Raw genomic sequence first — 13645 nt, forward strand, 5'->3', positions numbered from 1 at the left:
GGCTGGATCTCAAGAATGAATTACATATGTGCAACGTCAATGTGGCCTTGCTCAGTATTTCAAATGATCTGTCTATCCAAATGGCTGGATTGACCCTTGAAGGAGGGTCCGACAGTTTCAACTTTGTCCTATCTGTGGTAATGGAACGAGAATAGTTGGGTACATGTATAGAGGAGGAAATGTCGAGAATGAAGACTGCTGAGATATCTATACCTATCTCTTCCGTTATGTAAAAAAACGAGTACCGTGATATACAGCTACAATATTTCTAATGTCCTGAGATTCGTCATACTGTCAAAAGAATTTGCATCTTTGGCCTGTGCAATGATATCACGATCTGACGCGATTCTCTTATATTCTTCGCCGCGTTGCCGCACTAGCAGAAGTGCGCTGAACGGTTGTCCAAGGCGAACAATCAATCCCATTGCACGCTCGATTGACTTTGAATGACCTAGGTCCTGTTCACCGGGCGATCCCGGGCGATCAAAATCATCCACGCTCTCTACATCGTCTGCTTCGCCAGGCAGATCGAGAAGACGACGATCCCAGGAACGGACAAGTAAGAATGACTGTCGAGCGGGTCTTCCTCGTGAGAACTGAGGCAACCTATCCTTCGTGGTGATCTGCAGGTCATGAAGCCCGTCTGCCTTGACTTTATACATGAAGTAGGTCTCCTCGTGTCCTATGCTCCGTCTAACTTCCGTGACAGCGAATGTGAAGCATGGCAGATGCAGCCGGCGGTGAGCAAAACGTGGAGCGCTCAAGCGGTCGAGCAAGCTGTACAATTTCAAAGCTAACCCGACGACCATAGTGCCTTGCAGCAACGAGACCGATTTCTGCATCTCATCTTCGGATATAGATGACAGCGTGTACGGCGGGACTTCATACGAAGTGATGTCAGCAGGCAGACAGCTGTTGAATTCAGATGACGTTCCAACCCAATCTAGAGCACTAATGTCACCCAACTGAGCTATGACCTCCTGCAAGAGTCGTCCAAGCGCGTTTTGCTTCTTCTCACCATACATGATAGGAAGCCGAACACCAAAAATACCAAATAATGAAGTACGCGATGTCTTCCTGCACTGTGGTGACACGCGTCGACACCCACTGAAGTTTCTCACGGGCGTTTATCATTCCAGGACGGAATGCGACAAGGGTTTGTGCATCTATCCCCGTCACACCCTCCAACTCCCGCATGATCGCGACAGACTGCTTGTGGTTGGGAGAGTGGTCGTCGAGATATGGAGTCCAATCGCTTTGGTAGAAGCGAACGACTTTTGGAGCGAGGAATTCAGGTACGGTCCATCCTCTCGTGTTCCATGAGCTCCTTGCCAAAGCACCTTGTTTTGACGATGGCGGAACATCTGATAGGTAGACCATCGTGAGCGCTGAGGCGCGATACCAGTCGAACATGGAATTGAGCGATGTTTGGAGTTCGACGTTATTGGCCTGGTCGATGCAACATGAATCAATCCACCCCCAGCGATACCCCGCAGCACGAGCAGTTTTACAGAAAGACTGCAACTTCATGATGCCCCCAACTGAATTCAACTCATCCACGACCTTGTCCTGGACGTCGTGCAGCAGCGGTTCAATTCCTTCCCACCGATGCGACAGCGTGACACAACAGAAGTACGTCGCCACCACATCTTTAATGCGCTCCATTGGGAGTTCTGCGTGCATCAATGTCGATGACAAAAGCTCCTTGTACTCTGTGCTCGTTTTGAAAGCACCAATCTGTGCCTGTCGATCGCATAAGCGCCCAGTAAAGGTATTCAGCATACGATGCGGGGCGTCATCGAGGTGATCCTTGATGGTCTGTTGAATAACTCCTTCTGCTTTGGATGGATTAAGGTATTGTTGGCGCAGCCCTGAAAAAAGAGTCAAGCATGTTCAAGGCTGTGCTTATTTGGGACCGTACTGTGCGTTTGTGTGTCAGCAGCATTTTCCAACTTGGAGAGCATGGTTTGGAATGCGTCGATTGCTTCGTCATATCGGTGTGCGCCGTGAAGTACTGTATGCTTCAACTGATATCCAAAGTAAGATGAGGGGTCAAGTTCGATCACCTGTGTATCAGCGAATGAGTGTTGAATACTAAACGGTAGCTGTCATCACACCTTCTCTGCATCAGGGAGTGCATCATCCCATAGCATTTTTCCCGACCTCGCCTTACTACGGTTCGCAAAAATTGTGGCGGTTGCCAAATCGAGGTCGATCGCCGCAGAGTAGAGCTCGATAGCCCTGTCGTAATCGCCTGCAGCGAGGGCAGTATCTCCGCTCGCAGTAAGGTCAGCCACTCCAGCGGAAGCATAGAGCACACTGCAATCTTGCTTAAAAACTAAGTGAAAATGAGGTTACAACTTATACTTGGTGGACATCATGAAGACTTGCCGGTGGACCAATCAAGGCATCGTGCCTTCGTAGCCTCATCAGCCTTATCCATCATGAATCGGTATGCTTTTATGGCTTCTGGAAGTCTACCTGACCGAAGCAACAAATGGCACCAATTCTGGTGTGCAGTTCGCCACAAGGACTCGAGGTCCCACCCGAATAACTAGAAAAAGGCGTGAAATAAATGATTTCCAGTGCATTGAAAACCTACCACCACGAAGACATCATATCTAGAATGAGTGGCCGACATAGACGAGAAACCAATGGTGTTGACAGCAGCAGTGAAGTGGTCAGCCGCTTCATTGTGACGTGCGTTGTCTAATGCATTCATTCCCATTTGGAAGTGTAGATAAGCCTGATGTGCGAGGTTCACAAAATCAGCATCGACGCATGAATCTCGAGTTGACCGGCAGGAGAACCCACTTCCACGATACCACACGCAAGAGAATTTGGATCAGGACGAGTGGCAGCTAGCTCTTGGACGCGCAGAATGGCCTCGTCGTGTTGATTTGCATTGAAAAGGGCGATGGCCTAACAGCTGTCGTGTGAGTAGCGAGTACACGAGACACAATTGACATACCTTAATCAAGAGTAGCAGACGAGTTTTACCCAAGTCTGCGTCCACGTACATGAAGGCGAGGTCAAATGCTTTCATCGCATCTTGGAACTGTCGTTTTCCACAGTGGCCGATGCCCTTCGAGATACAGCCCATTAAGGATGGCTGAATACCGATGCTCTATATCGCCATATAAAGTAAGTCTGTGTTAAAAAGGTCATGACGCAACAGTTGTCTCACTTTGTGCGCATCATCAAGTGCAGAGTCCCAGTCTGAATTTCTTGCCTTGACAAACGAGCGATTCGCATAAGAGTTGTAGTCGTTGCCATCCGCATTGATATCTTGTGTTAAAATCCTGTCAGCAGCGAGCAAGTCCCCACTTATGCATGCATTGCGGGCTGTCGTGTGGATGGTGAGGATCTGAATCACGCATGGTCAAATTACGTGGCAAGAGTGAAGGCTAAAAACATGCCTCGCAGTCAGACTGTTGAGCCTTGGTATCAAAATTGAGGATCAACAGGCAAGGAGACCGGCAAAGAACAGGAACTCACGTTACTATCTGCCACTTGTTCCTTCAAAGTGTCTTTCCGTAACGCGTCCTTGGAGGCTATGAGATAAAGGAGGGACGTAAAATGGACAGAATCTTACATCTAATTGCTGGTCCTCTGGAATGTCCTCCACGAAAGGTACTGCCCACTTTGAGATTGTACAATCTTTTCCTCCGCTCAAGATGTGCTTGCCATCCGTGGAGAAGGCGACACAATACACCTTATTGGGGTGCTTAAATATGGCGATGGTTCTTCGATCCGAAAGCCGCCAAAGACGAACCTGGAGGTCGTAAGATGCGGATGCGATGATGGTGCCAGTAGGGTTCAAGGCAATCATGTAGACACTGTCAGTATGGCCCTTGTAGGGCTCACCAACCTGCGTCCAGGTCAATGAATCCCATATCCGTAGGGTGGGATCAAGTGTGTTACCAGCCGAAACAAGCTGTTTGCCATCGGGCGTCCACACGAGTGAAAGATTCCATGCTTCATTGAACGCAGAGTGACCCTGGAACTTTGCGATGCATTCTCTCTTGGATGAATTCCATATTTGGATATTGAGCTTTGTTGCGATAGCAAGATGTTCACCAGATGGTGAATACCGAACGCAGGTGATTTGAGCGCCAGTCCCACAATTGATTGAATCTCCTTGCACCTGCCATGTTTTTGTGTTTCAGAGCTCCACTGTAGTGTCAAATGAGCCGCTCGCCAGCCATGTGCTGTCTGGGGAAAAATCAAGCCCAAATATTTCTTTGGAGTGAACTTTGATGGGTTTGATGAGAGATTCGCCGTCTCTGTTCCAGGCTATGAGCTCTCCACCATCATCACCGCTTGCTATGAATTGCCCGTCTCTTGATACTGCAACTGTGTATACGCCGAAGCGATGCCCTTCAATTATCTTCAACACAACACCGCCATCTAAGTCCCACAGACGAAGTGTCTTGTCGTACGAGGCCGTCACCATACGGCGTCTATCGGGGAAGACTGCAACTGCAAAGACACTATTGTCATGACCTTCAAATGTTCGAGTAGCCGTAGCGATTCGAATGGCGGGCTGCTCTGTTTCCATCATTCTGCTCGAGTTGAGCGAACCTTGCTGGAAAGCTTGTGAGTGTCTTGATCTAGTAAGTTTCTGACAAGTTGTGCCTCTTTTCACAGCCTCAATCGCAACGTGCTTCCTATATCATTAGACGCCCGAGACAAGACTCACAGTGATACCTATATTTATGCGATCTGCAACAAAAATCCATGGCCAGCTCGCTCTCTTCAAGTTATGATCTAGCTAGTCCCCATACCCATCTCTCCATTCTATTCTGCTACCTACTCCACCTACTCCATCCTGGACGTACGCTCAGAAAATCGACACCACTTCTGCCAGAAAAGACTGGGTCGCACTGGCAGGCGAATCTGCGGCAGCGTAGGAAGTCTATAACACAGCAGAAACAAACAATTTAATGCACTCTTCGACCTGTTTAGCTGCAATCGTGATCGTGATCAACAACAATAACTAGAAGGTTTTGATTCCAGGCATGGTATTACGCCCTACCATTCATGTCTACGATAAGCGAGGGGGCGTAGAGAACTGGTTACTGTTCCAGCAAGACACACCTCTAGTATGTAACGCGCTCCGCACGTTCATCTGAGTCGCATCCACCAGTTGCTTTATTACAACAAGCAGTGCACAAACAACATGTCTCTTTAATGGTATAACCATTGGTCACGAACTACCGCCTATCATTTGCATACGACCACAGTGCTTCAGACTGCTTCAAAGACACAACCAGCATCATCAGCGAGCCATTCGTCGAGAATACAGATGCAAGCGTCATAGACGCCCCTCCATTCTTCGATGAGTAGACTATCAGCGGTCTGTCAAAGGAAAAATGTGTATGCGTGCACCTTTGTGACACGATATATGCACTAACAGGGTGTTCAGGCGCAAATGCCGGCGAGCACAGCAACACGCTCATCCTAGCGCACGTCAAGTAGATCCACGTGCGCAAAGACGTGCTCACAGACGAAGGCGTCGTTGACCTCACAAAGTTCAAGCCTCTCGCGCGTTTGGGCGATATCTCATATGCTTGCGTTGGAGATGCATACAGGATTGCCCATCCATCATGGACGCAGGAGGAGGCTAAGATACAGGAGGCATTAAGGGGCTGGTCTTCGAGGCCGACTTCGAGCGAGTTGAACGGATGATGCTGACTACGCTATTTCGTAATTGCGGCTCAAGGATACGCCCGCAAAACCAAAGATGAATGTGGGAATTGTACTAGGTGTATCATTCAACCAGTTCGTAAGTTCTCACCTATCTAGCGCTGGGGCTGACAATTCAATCTCGGACTCGGAGGTCATGCACTCGTTATCCTGATCCGAGTCGACGTATCGTCCGATCCAAACACCATGATGATTACAACTTCAATGAAATAGCCTAGTAAGCCAGCATCATCCATCGCTTCGGCCTCGTATGCGTGAAGACCAGCCTCGACCACCATGTAACTATAAATCCAGGGTCAGTCTCGCTCTCTTCAATCAACTAATCCACAATCACAATGTACATCCCTCCATTCGATACCACCTCATCCTCAACCTACACCCAATCACCCAATCCATCCTGGACATATGGCCAGAGAGTCGATACCACTCCTGCCGGAAAAGACTGGCTTGCAGATGAATCTGCGGGGTGGAAAGTCTATGATACAGCAGAAATAAACAAAAGGTACGTATTCCTCGACCTGTCGATCAGCCATAATCGTGACCATGATCGACAGCAATCTCAACAAGCTCTTGAATTCAGGCGTGGTACCACGCCCCATGGCATTGGTGTCCACAATTAGCGATGATGGCATAGAGAACATAGCACCCTTCAGGTAAGACGCTTTCATTATCTAACGCGTTCTGCATGTTTACCTAATTTTCATTCAACAGTTGGTTCAATACAGTAAGCAATACAACACGTCCCTTCAATGGTTCAATAACTTCTTCCCATAGGTCACCAACTACCCGCCTGTCATCTCATTCTCAGTCAACCGCAAATCCCCCGGCCACCTCAAAGATACGACCACCAACTTGAAGAACGGCCAAGGATTCGCCGTGAACATCATCAGCGAGGCATTCGTAGAGAATGCAAATGCAACTGCTATAGACGCTCCTCTCGGCTTCGACGAGTGGACTCTCAGCGGTCTGACAAAAGAGAAATGTGTATGTATGCAATCTTGAAGATATGGTATATGCGCTAACAATAACATGTCCAGGTGCAAATAAGAGCCTCGCGCGTCAAGGAAAGCGCTTTTAGCATGGAGTGCGAGGTAACTCTATCTTATTTCATATCGAGCCCGCTCGCTCGCTAACAACGCCGCCTCCCAACAGCTCTACAAATCAATAGACATCACACACCCAGTCACAGGCGAGCACACCAGCACGCTCATCCTCGCGCACGTCAAGTACTTCCATGTGCGCAAAGACATGCTCACAATCAAAGGCATCATCGACCTCACAAAGTTCAAGCCTGTCTCCCGTGTGGGCGACATCTCATACGCCGCGTTGGAGATGCGTACAGGATCATTGTTCCATCATGGGCGCGGGAGGAGGCGAAGATACAGGAGGCATTGACGACGACTCTCGCATCAGCATGAAGTAGAACGAAGGAACCATTTTTTTTGGTAACATATACCATGGATCATATACGAGACGGGCACTGATAGAGTCTGTGGCCATTTGTTATCCCTAACATAAACCTTTATAGTTCACTAGCAAGCCCTGATATATCCTACTTTCTGCATCGTAATGATCATGACTATATTTCAAAATTTCAAACCTGATGTCATTTACAACCATCACAATCAACGACAATCATTGTAAAGCAGTTACATCCGCGATCGACATGCCTAAATTGTTCTCTGGATGTAATCTCAGTAAAAGGAAACTACAGATGTGGAATAAACTTGGTCCAAGCTACTGTATCGTACACGCCAGGAGGTAGCGATCGAAAGCTTATCGATATAAGTATGATTAGTGTAATGCGTGCAACACCATATACGAGAAAGCTGAGATATAGAGCAAAAAATGCAATGAGTTCGTTCAAACCCAGCCAAATGTTACAGCTGAAGAGCAGAAGAATAAATACTGGTGAGAAAAGTATCGCAAGGGAAGCCACACGCCATAGTGCCTGTTCCGCGTGTCCCTGAAACAAAGCATTCCAACCCAGACAATGCAAACCTCCAAACACTGCCCCACTGAAGCATCCAACGAAAAGTATGATTTGATTATGACGGTCATTGTCATGTTCGTAACCACCTACAGGCGGAACCCGACGTGAGTGGCCAGCACGCGAGGAATTGTATGAGCCAGAACCCATAAGATTGGACCAGGGATAGATACAAGTGAGTAAAAGATCACCCCATTCAGAGGATGACATATCTACTTTACTAGGATGCAAGTGGATTAGAACAAACTCAAGTAAGGACATTGACAACATACTCGTGGGCTAGTGCTAGACTCTGAGCAGTGTCTTTCCAATGAACAGCATGGGTACGTCCTACATCCTTAGGCTTCTTCCACCAAAAGCCATAGGCAATGCTGGTCAGGGCAGCCACAGCAAGGGTGTCGAGTTCAAGCAGTGTCACCGGAAGATTCTGAACGTAACGGGCGACCAGCTGGAGGACGAACCACACCAGTTGAAGAATGGCGATGCTTTTTGACAATGCATCACCCTTACTTCGGTCTTCTATGTCTGCCTCCGCGATGCTGGACATTTCCACGTAGTCCTTATCAACAAATTGCCTAAGCTCTTTGGGTGTCAGAGTGGTTTGCGGTTTGTCATTGCAGTAGAGCATGAATCCGCCCATCCATGCGAAAAAACCATGCGTCACTGTCCACTCTGTAAGGCATTCGTTGAACGAATTTTAGTTTACCGCACTGAAGGGCCAGGCAGGTGACCGACCTTTAAAAGCGTCAGTTGCAACATGCCGAGTGCTCGGATGTGGATTGTTTGTTCCAGACCATGTTGACATCACAGTAACTGTGCTCTCGTTATAGTCGCTGCGGATTTGGTGAAATTGTGCACTATCATTGAAGGCCTTTGCAGTGTCACGAGCACTTAGAAATTGCAGAGTGGCCCAGGTAATCATGAGTTCTGGGGCGACCAGCGCCATCATCATGATGCCTAGGCGACGAGAAAAAACAGTGAGCCTCCCCTCGTCCATACCTGGGATGTTTGGGTGAATCGCAGTCCATGTGCATGCGAATAGAGTTGCAGAGCAACTCCAGATGATATCCCACGAGGATCTGGTGTTACTGCAGGATAAAGGGTCACTGACATCGAGTGTACTAGTGACACTGGCGTCATTGAGGTTCAATAGTGAGGAGTAAACGAACGGGATGTGTAACAGTGATAGGATAGTTAAGGACAGTAAGAACATGACGGGTGCAGCCGCGCGTACAACATTGACAAGTCAGGATCTTCAAAGTAATTTATTAGAACCCATTCAACCGAAATTTACGCAGCTTGTGTGTCACCATCGAGGTTACTTATTCCCGCTGCCGTAAGGGAGTAGGTCCAAGTTACATAAATCCATCTCTACCAAAAACCCATGACACAGCCCAATGCACCTGTACTATGTCACCCTGGTGTAATGACAGCTGAAATCTGTGAATCGTACTTCTGTCGAAAAATTCTGACCGTAACGCTCAGTCATCAGCTTATCCCAGTCGGACAGTCTTTGCAGCAATCCAGTACCTACTTCTCAACGACGAGGAAGAGCTTGTCAGTGACGGCAAAGTTCACGAGTGTGCTGACACTTACTTCAGGGACGGCAGGGAAAATTTCGAGCAGGATTGTAGACACTATGACAGATTGAGCCAGATTGGTGGCAGTACCAACTGGCGATGGCAACCAGGCAGTCAGAATATATAAATAAAGCTTCCTTACCAAAGGTAATAAAATTTGGTCCGATCAAGACTAAAGTATCTCTTTCCTCATTTGTGTCTGAACACAATGCTTGAATGTTGCGAACAATCCTGTGCACTACAGTTGACCGTGTGCGAAGGCCGAGTACTACAGCGCGTCGGAGGGTGAGTCCTTGGTAGCCAAACGTCGTCATATATGATGCACAGTAGCGAGAATAAGTACTAACGTTTAAGTATGGTACTAGGTCTGAGCACATCTCAGTAGTGTCGAGACAATGAGTGCTGAAGTGTTCTGATGATACAAGATGACCCAAATATGTACCGTAAATGATTGGCCTAGATAGTGCGTGGCGGGAATGTCATGTGGTAGGGCCTTCGATAAGTTTCTGTTCGGACTTATGGTCTTTATCATGACGGCGATCACGGTTAGTAAGAGATAGCACATGAGTCAAGTATCCAATAATGCAGCCAAGTGCGACACCCGCGGCAGCGGCCAACTGCATGGCGGTGGAACCCACATAATACAGCTGCCCCTGTATAATTTCCAACCCTTCGTGGATATCGTGTTGATTTTGCATTTGAAGCGACCACTAGCCAATCAGAAGTAATGAGTAAATACTGACAAATTTATGAAAAGTAAAAGACAACCAGAGAGTCCAACATAAAACAGTCGATTCCTTTGGAGCATTTGGCGATAGCTCGTGTGACGGATGGATACTCGAAACGACGTTTTTGCAACTCTGTCAGCTTGGAAGATGTCTCTTGCAGAATGCTAAACACATTCAATGTCGAGTAACATATCAAGAAGGGATATACCTAATCATGCCATCCCTCCGGTCTTGTTCCGAGGGATCATGGGCGGTCGGGGCGTTGCACAGATGTGAGCTTAGTCGATAAAGTCGAAACCTCAGGTCCTCCAGGTCAGTCTTATTCTGCTTATGTTGCTGCGACGGCCTCTAAATCAAGAAACATCCTGGTAATTAAGTAAGCTCTCACATCTATGACTGCAAGGATTGACAATAATCCACTGATAGTAGCTTGTATCGGAGGACCGGCCAATGGAATTCCACCTGCAATGCCTCGGATGAGAGGAAAGTATGTCTGAACTATGTCAGAACTTTTTCGGGCAGAGGAATAGCGACGGAAGGATCTGGCGGAGGAAATATTGATAGAGAATTTGAGACCTGCATCCCTCGCCAGAAAAATTAGCGATGAATTCAAGAATGGATGAAGGAATGGGAAGCTCACTAGGGATATATTTTGTACGTCCGTTCTTTGTGAGGCGCCTACTATCAGGGAAATATAATTTGCTACGGAGTGCTCTGTAGCACTCTGCAGCCCTCTGCAACACTCTGTAGCACCGTGACCATCCGCCCCACTCATGCTTTAACTGAACTGTGAATGTTTTGCCCAGATTGAAGTCCTTAACCATCAAGGAGGGCATTTTGACCAGATCCGGGTCAGAGGATGAGTGAGAGGGGATATAAGAGTAGGTCCGGAGGAGTACTTGATAAGTACTAGTAGCTGTGTACAACACAGCCCAAACGTGCATGTACTATGCTTACATACTACTCGAGTTCTGGAACGACTCGCTGCGTACACACGTGGATTAGACCCTTGAATCAAGCGCTGAACGTACGAGTCTGTCCCTCGGCCCCACCGAGTTGCCGACCTCGTTTGGACGTTTCTATATATGGGTTATACACTTCGTTTTTCCGCAAAGCCGTACGAATTTCCATGGAAGTTCGATCCTGATAGCTGTGTTTGGTTTGGCATGTAAACATGAAGAGAATGCATGAGAATACACAGAAATACATGAGCGAGCGAGCAAGGAAGATCTATAAACAAGTGCGGGGATCGACACTTGTTGTTTCCCACGGCTGCTTGTTGCAACACATGTACAGTGCGCCGCGCACTCTGATACCAGCCTCCCGCTCTCCAGCACACTTACAACAACAATCAACCACACCGTCTCTTTATCCAACCCCTCACTGGCTCCTTTGGATATCCGGTCTCGCTGTCTTCGGATCATCCCTACCGCCACCTTCAAATACTTTTGATTTATTCTCTTCCCGTTTATCAAAAGATTCTGCTCGGCTAGTCACCAGCATCAGTAGCGTACAAATAAATTCTTCTTTCATGACTATGAGTCTACCATATTTTACTAACTCGGTAATGTGGGAAACATACTAGGTGAACGACTGGGAGTGAAATAAGATGTGATGAACATCAAGTATCCCAAAATCCAAAACACAGGCAAATAATACTACCCATGGTCCCAGTTAGCGACATATAGCAGTCCACACTCACTCAAAACAGTACCCACCCGTCTTACGTTTACCACAGCCGAAACGAGTTGGGGCTCGGAGGGGGTGGGATATTCATATTCAGCACGTCGAGTGAAAAGATTTTTGGCCTTGCTACGAAGTGAGGCAATACATCCTCTGCGGGATTGACCGAGCGGTAGTGGGAGCTGCAGAGATATCAGATACGAAGGCGAGGGAATGGAAGCAAGCGAACCTGGCGAATTTCTGAACGAGTCTTCCTGAAACACGTGAAACACTTCTTGCGCCGGGGTTTATCTTGAGCCATGGCTCGTGTCTCAATCAATAGGATAACCTACAGGAGTCACATCAAATCAATCTGTGATCCAAGTACTTGTGGGCTGGCTGGTACATACCTCTAGTAAGTTACGATATGGTACAGTTCTAGAAATTCAGTCAAGCAAATTGAAAAGCAGTCGACACGCCTGTAGGTTTCACATAAACCGTGTGATTAAGGTGGTTGATAGTCATGTAAAGGAGCTGCATACCTCTACTATAATAATGAGAAAATTCAGAGGGCGGAGGATAGTACGAGATAATGGGTTCAAGTTGACGTTCAAGATTAAAAACATTCATGCCTGCAAGCTGCAGCATGTTCATGGCGTGTGCAGCAGCTGATGTATGCATGGTCAGTATTAGCGCTAGCACTCGTATCATTTCCGCATGGATTTAGATTGGTAAAGCGAAGATCGCGTTCCGGTTCAACAGTGCAGTGCCGGTGGGCAATCGGGTAGGCTGTACATGTGAGTTGTCCTTCACAGTAGCGTGGATTGCACTGCCAATCACATCCAATCTATCACGGTCTGAGACACTATCGATCAGGAATTCTCAGACTCCAGTGTCTTTCAAGTCCAGTGCAAGGTAATAAGCAGTCTTTCCGTCGAGCCTTGTATCATTGACATTGAGTTCCCTCGTTCGTGCAAATGCTGAATGCAACTTACGTCCTTCTTCTAGTCCACCAGAACTCTCCCTCAAAACATGAAGTCCACCAAGCCGGACGAAATTTCCTTGCAGGTGAATGAGATAGGCGAGGTGTTTACTCGGAACGTAAAGCCAAAAGACATGCATGCCATCGTACAGAAACATAACTCTAGTCAACCCCGTAACCAGTGCCGGCGAACTAACAGCGTCTGACATCCCCGGCTGGGCCTGCGCTGGATTCGGGCTCCAATTTACCATGTATTCGATTGTGACGCCCGCCATGTTCCAAAGAATACTTGAAGTGTCGCCTGTCGCGCACATCGATAATGTACGCGTGCCTGTGTTGTTGATGGAAGATGGCGTACGTGTGGTATTGGCGCAGGGATTAAGGTTTTATTACGCGCTCAAGGACAGGGAGAGGAGAATGGAAATGTTGTGGGCGAGATGTATCTGCTTGGATGGGATTGCGGCGAGGGTTTCGTGGGAGGGATCGGTTTAAGAAGCTGGAGCAAAACCAAGCTGACTGATGGCAATATGAGGCCACAAATAATGATTTGGATGATAATATTGCATATGTAGGCGGTGTGTGAGATGCGGGGCGTGAGCAAGGGGGATGTGTTTGCGTCAGGTGTGAAATTGTCGCGACATTCGGGCATTGTGTTCAGACACAAATGAAGAAAGAGAGACAGGGAACGTACTTTACTGTTGGTTACTGCTGTAATGAAATGCGAGAGGGTTCGACATTCAACCGTCCGCAGAGGAGCAGATTGCTTGTACGGCCCTGCCACCAATCTGGCTCAATCTGTTATATACCTCTAACCAATCCTGCTCGAAATTGTCCCTGCCGTTCCTGAAGTGAGTGTCAGCACACTCGTGAACTTTGCCGTCACTGACAAGCTCTTCTTCGTCGTCGTCGAGAAGTAGGTACTGAGACTCCGAAATATATGGAAAGTCACCCACTCCGTATTACATAATGAGGGAGCGGGTTATGTCCGATATAT

The 13645-nt window shown here is 47.7% G+C and overlaps 4 protein-coding genes across 4 annotated transcripts; 2 read left to right on the forward strand and 2 right to left on the reverse strand.

The window, feature by feature from the left end:
* Positions 1–257: 257 nt before the first annotated feature.
* Positions 258–4564, reverse strand: EDB93DRAFT_1248718 (uncharacterized protein; the record flags this gene model as incomplete). Its single annotated transcript, XM_041452757.1, has 13 exons — positions 258–1077; positions 1109–1871; positions 1922–2066; positions 2118–2319; positions 2388–2554; positions 2603–2746; positions 2815–2922; positions 2972–3127; positions 3188–3345; positions 3416–3440; positions 3499–3546; positions 3596–4147; positions 4256–4564. 13 exons carry the CDS (start codon positions 4562–4564, stop codon positions 258–260), a joined length of 3597 nt encoding a protein of 1198 aa, XP_041309300.1.
* A 1480-nt stretch (positions 4565–6044) lies between these two features.
* Positions 6045–7531, forward strand: EDB93DRAFT_1271008 (uncharacterized protein; the record flags this gene model as incomplete). The annotated part of the gene is made up of 6 exons (XM_041454334.1): positions 6045–6211; positions 6264–6362; positions 6421–6433; positions 6484–6693; positions 6747–6800; positions 6862–7531. The coding sequence occupies 6 exons, from the start codon at positions 6045–6047 to the stop codon at positions 7102–7104; spliced, it is 786 nt and encodes a 261-aa protein (XP_041309301.1). The 3' UTR covers positions 7105–7531.
* Positions 6926–8956, reverse strand: EDB93DRAFT_1134961 (uncharacterized protein). The gene is made up of 3 exons (XM_041449093.1): positions 8435–8956; positions 7972–8371; positions 6926–7919 (listed from the first exon to the last, which is right to left on the reverse strand). The coding sequence occupies exons 1-3, from the start codon at positions 8910–8912 to the stop codon at positions 7418–7420; spliced, it is 1380 nt and encodes a 459-aa protein (XP_041309302.1). The 5' UTR covers positions 8913–8956; the 3' UTR covers positions 6926–7417.
* Positions 8957–12538: 3582 nt separating this feature from the next.
* On the forward strand, positions 12539–13202 carry EDB93DRAFT_217723 (uncharacterized protein). The gene is made up of 2 exons (XM_041455748.1): positions 12539–12584; positions 12678–13202. The coding sequence occupies exon 2, from the start codon at positions 12790–12792 to the stop codon at positions 13141–13143; it is 354 nt and encodes a 117-aa protein (XP_041309303.1). The 5' UTR covers positions 12539–12584; positions 12678–12789; the 3' UTR covers positions 13144–13202.
* Positions 13203–13645: the final 443 nt, after the last annotated feature.

This window comes from Suillus bovinus (genome assembly GCF_016758785.1).
Source record: "Suillus bovinus strain UH-Sbo-P2 chromosome Unknown EDB93scaffold_16, whole genome shotgun sequence".
Classification (NCBI taxonomy): Eukaryota; Fungi; Basidiomycota; class Agaricomycetes; order Boletales; family Suillaceae; genus Suillus; species Suillus bovinus.

Excerpts from the sequence above, each read along its gene's own strand:
- EDB93DRAFT_1134961 (XM_041449093.1), bottom strand. The coding sequence starts at position 8,912 with ATGTTCTTACTGTCCTTAACTATCCTATCACTGTTACACATCCCGTTC. Across the intron at positions 8,372-8,434 it reads TGCAACTGACGCTTTTAAAG|AGTGGACAGTGACGCATGGT; the intron begins GTCGGTCACCTG and ends AATGCCTTACAG. Across the intron at positions 7,920-7,971 it reads AGTCTAGCACTAGCCCACGA|TAAAGTAGATATGTCATCCT; the intron begins GTATGTTGTCAA and ends CTTGCATCCTAG.
- EDB93DRAFT_217723 (XM_041455748.1), top strand. The coding sequence starts at position 12,790 with ATGCCATCGTACAGAAACATAACTCTAGTCAACCCCGTAACCAGTGCC.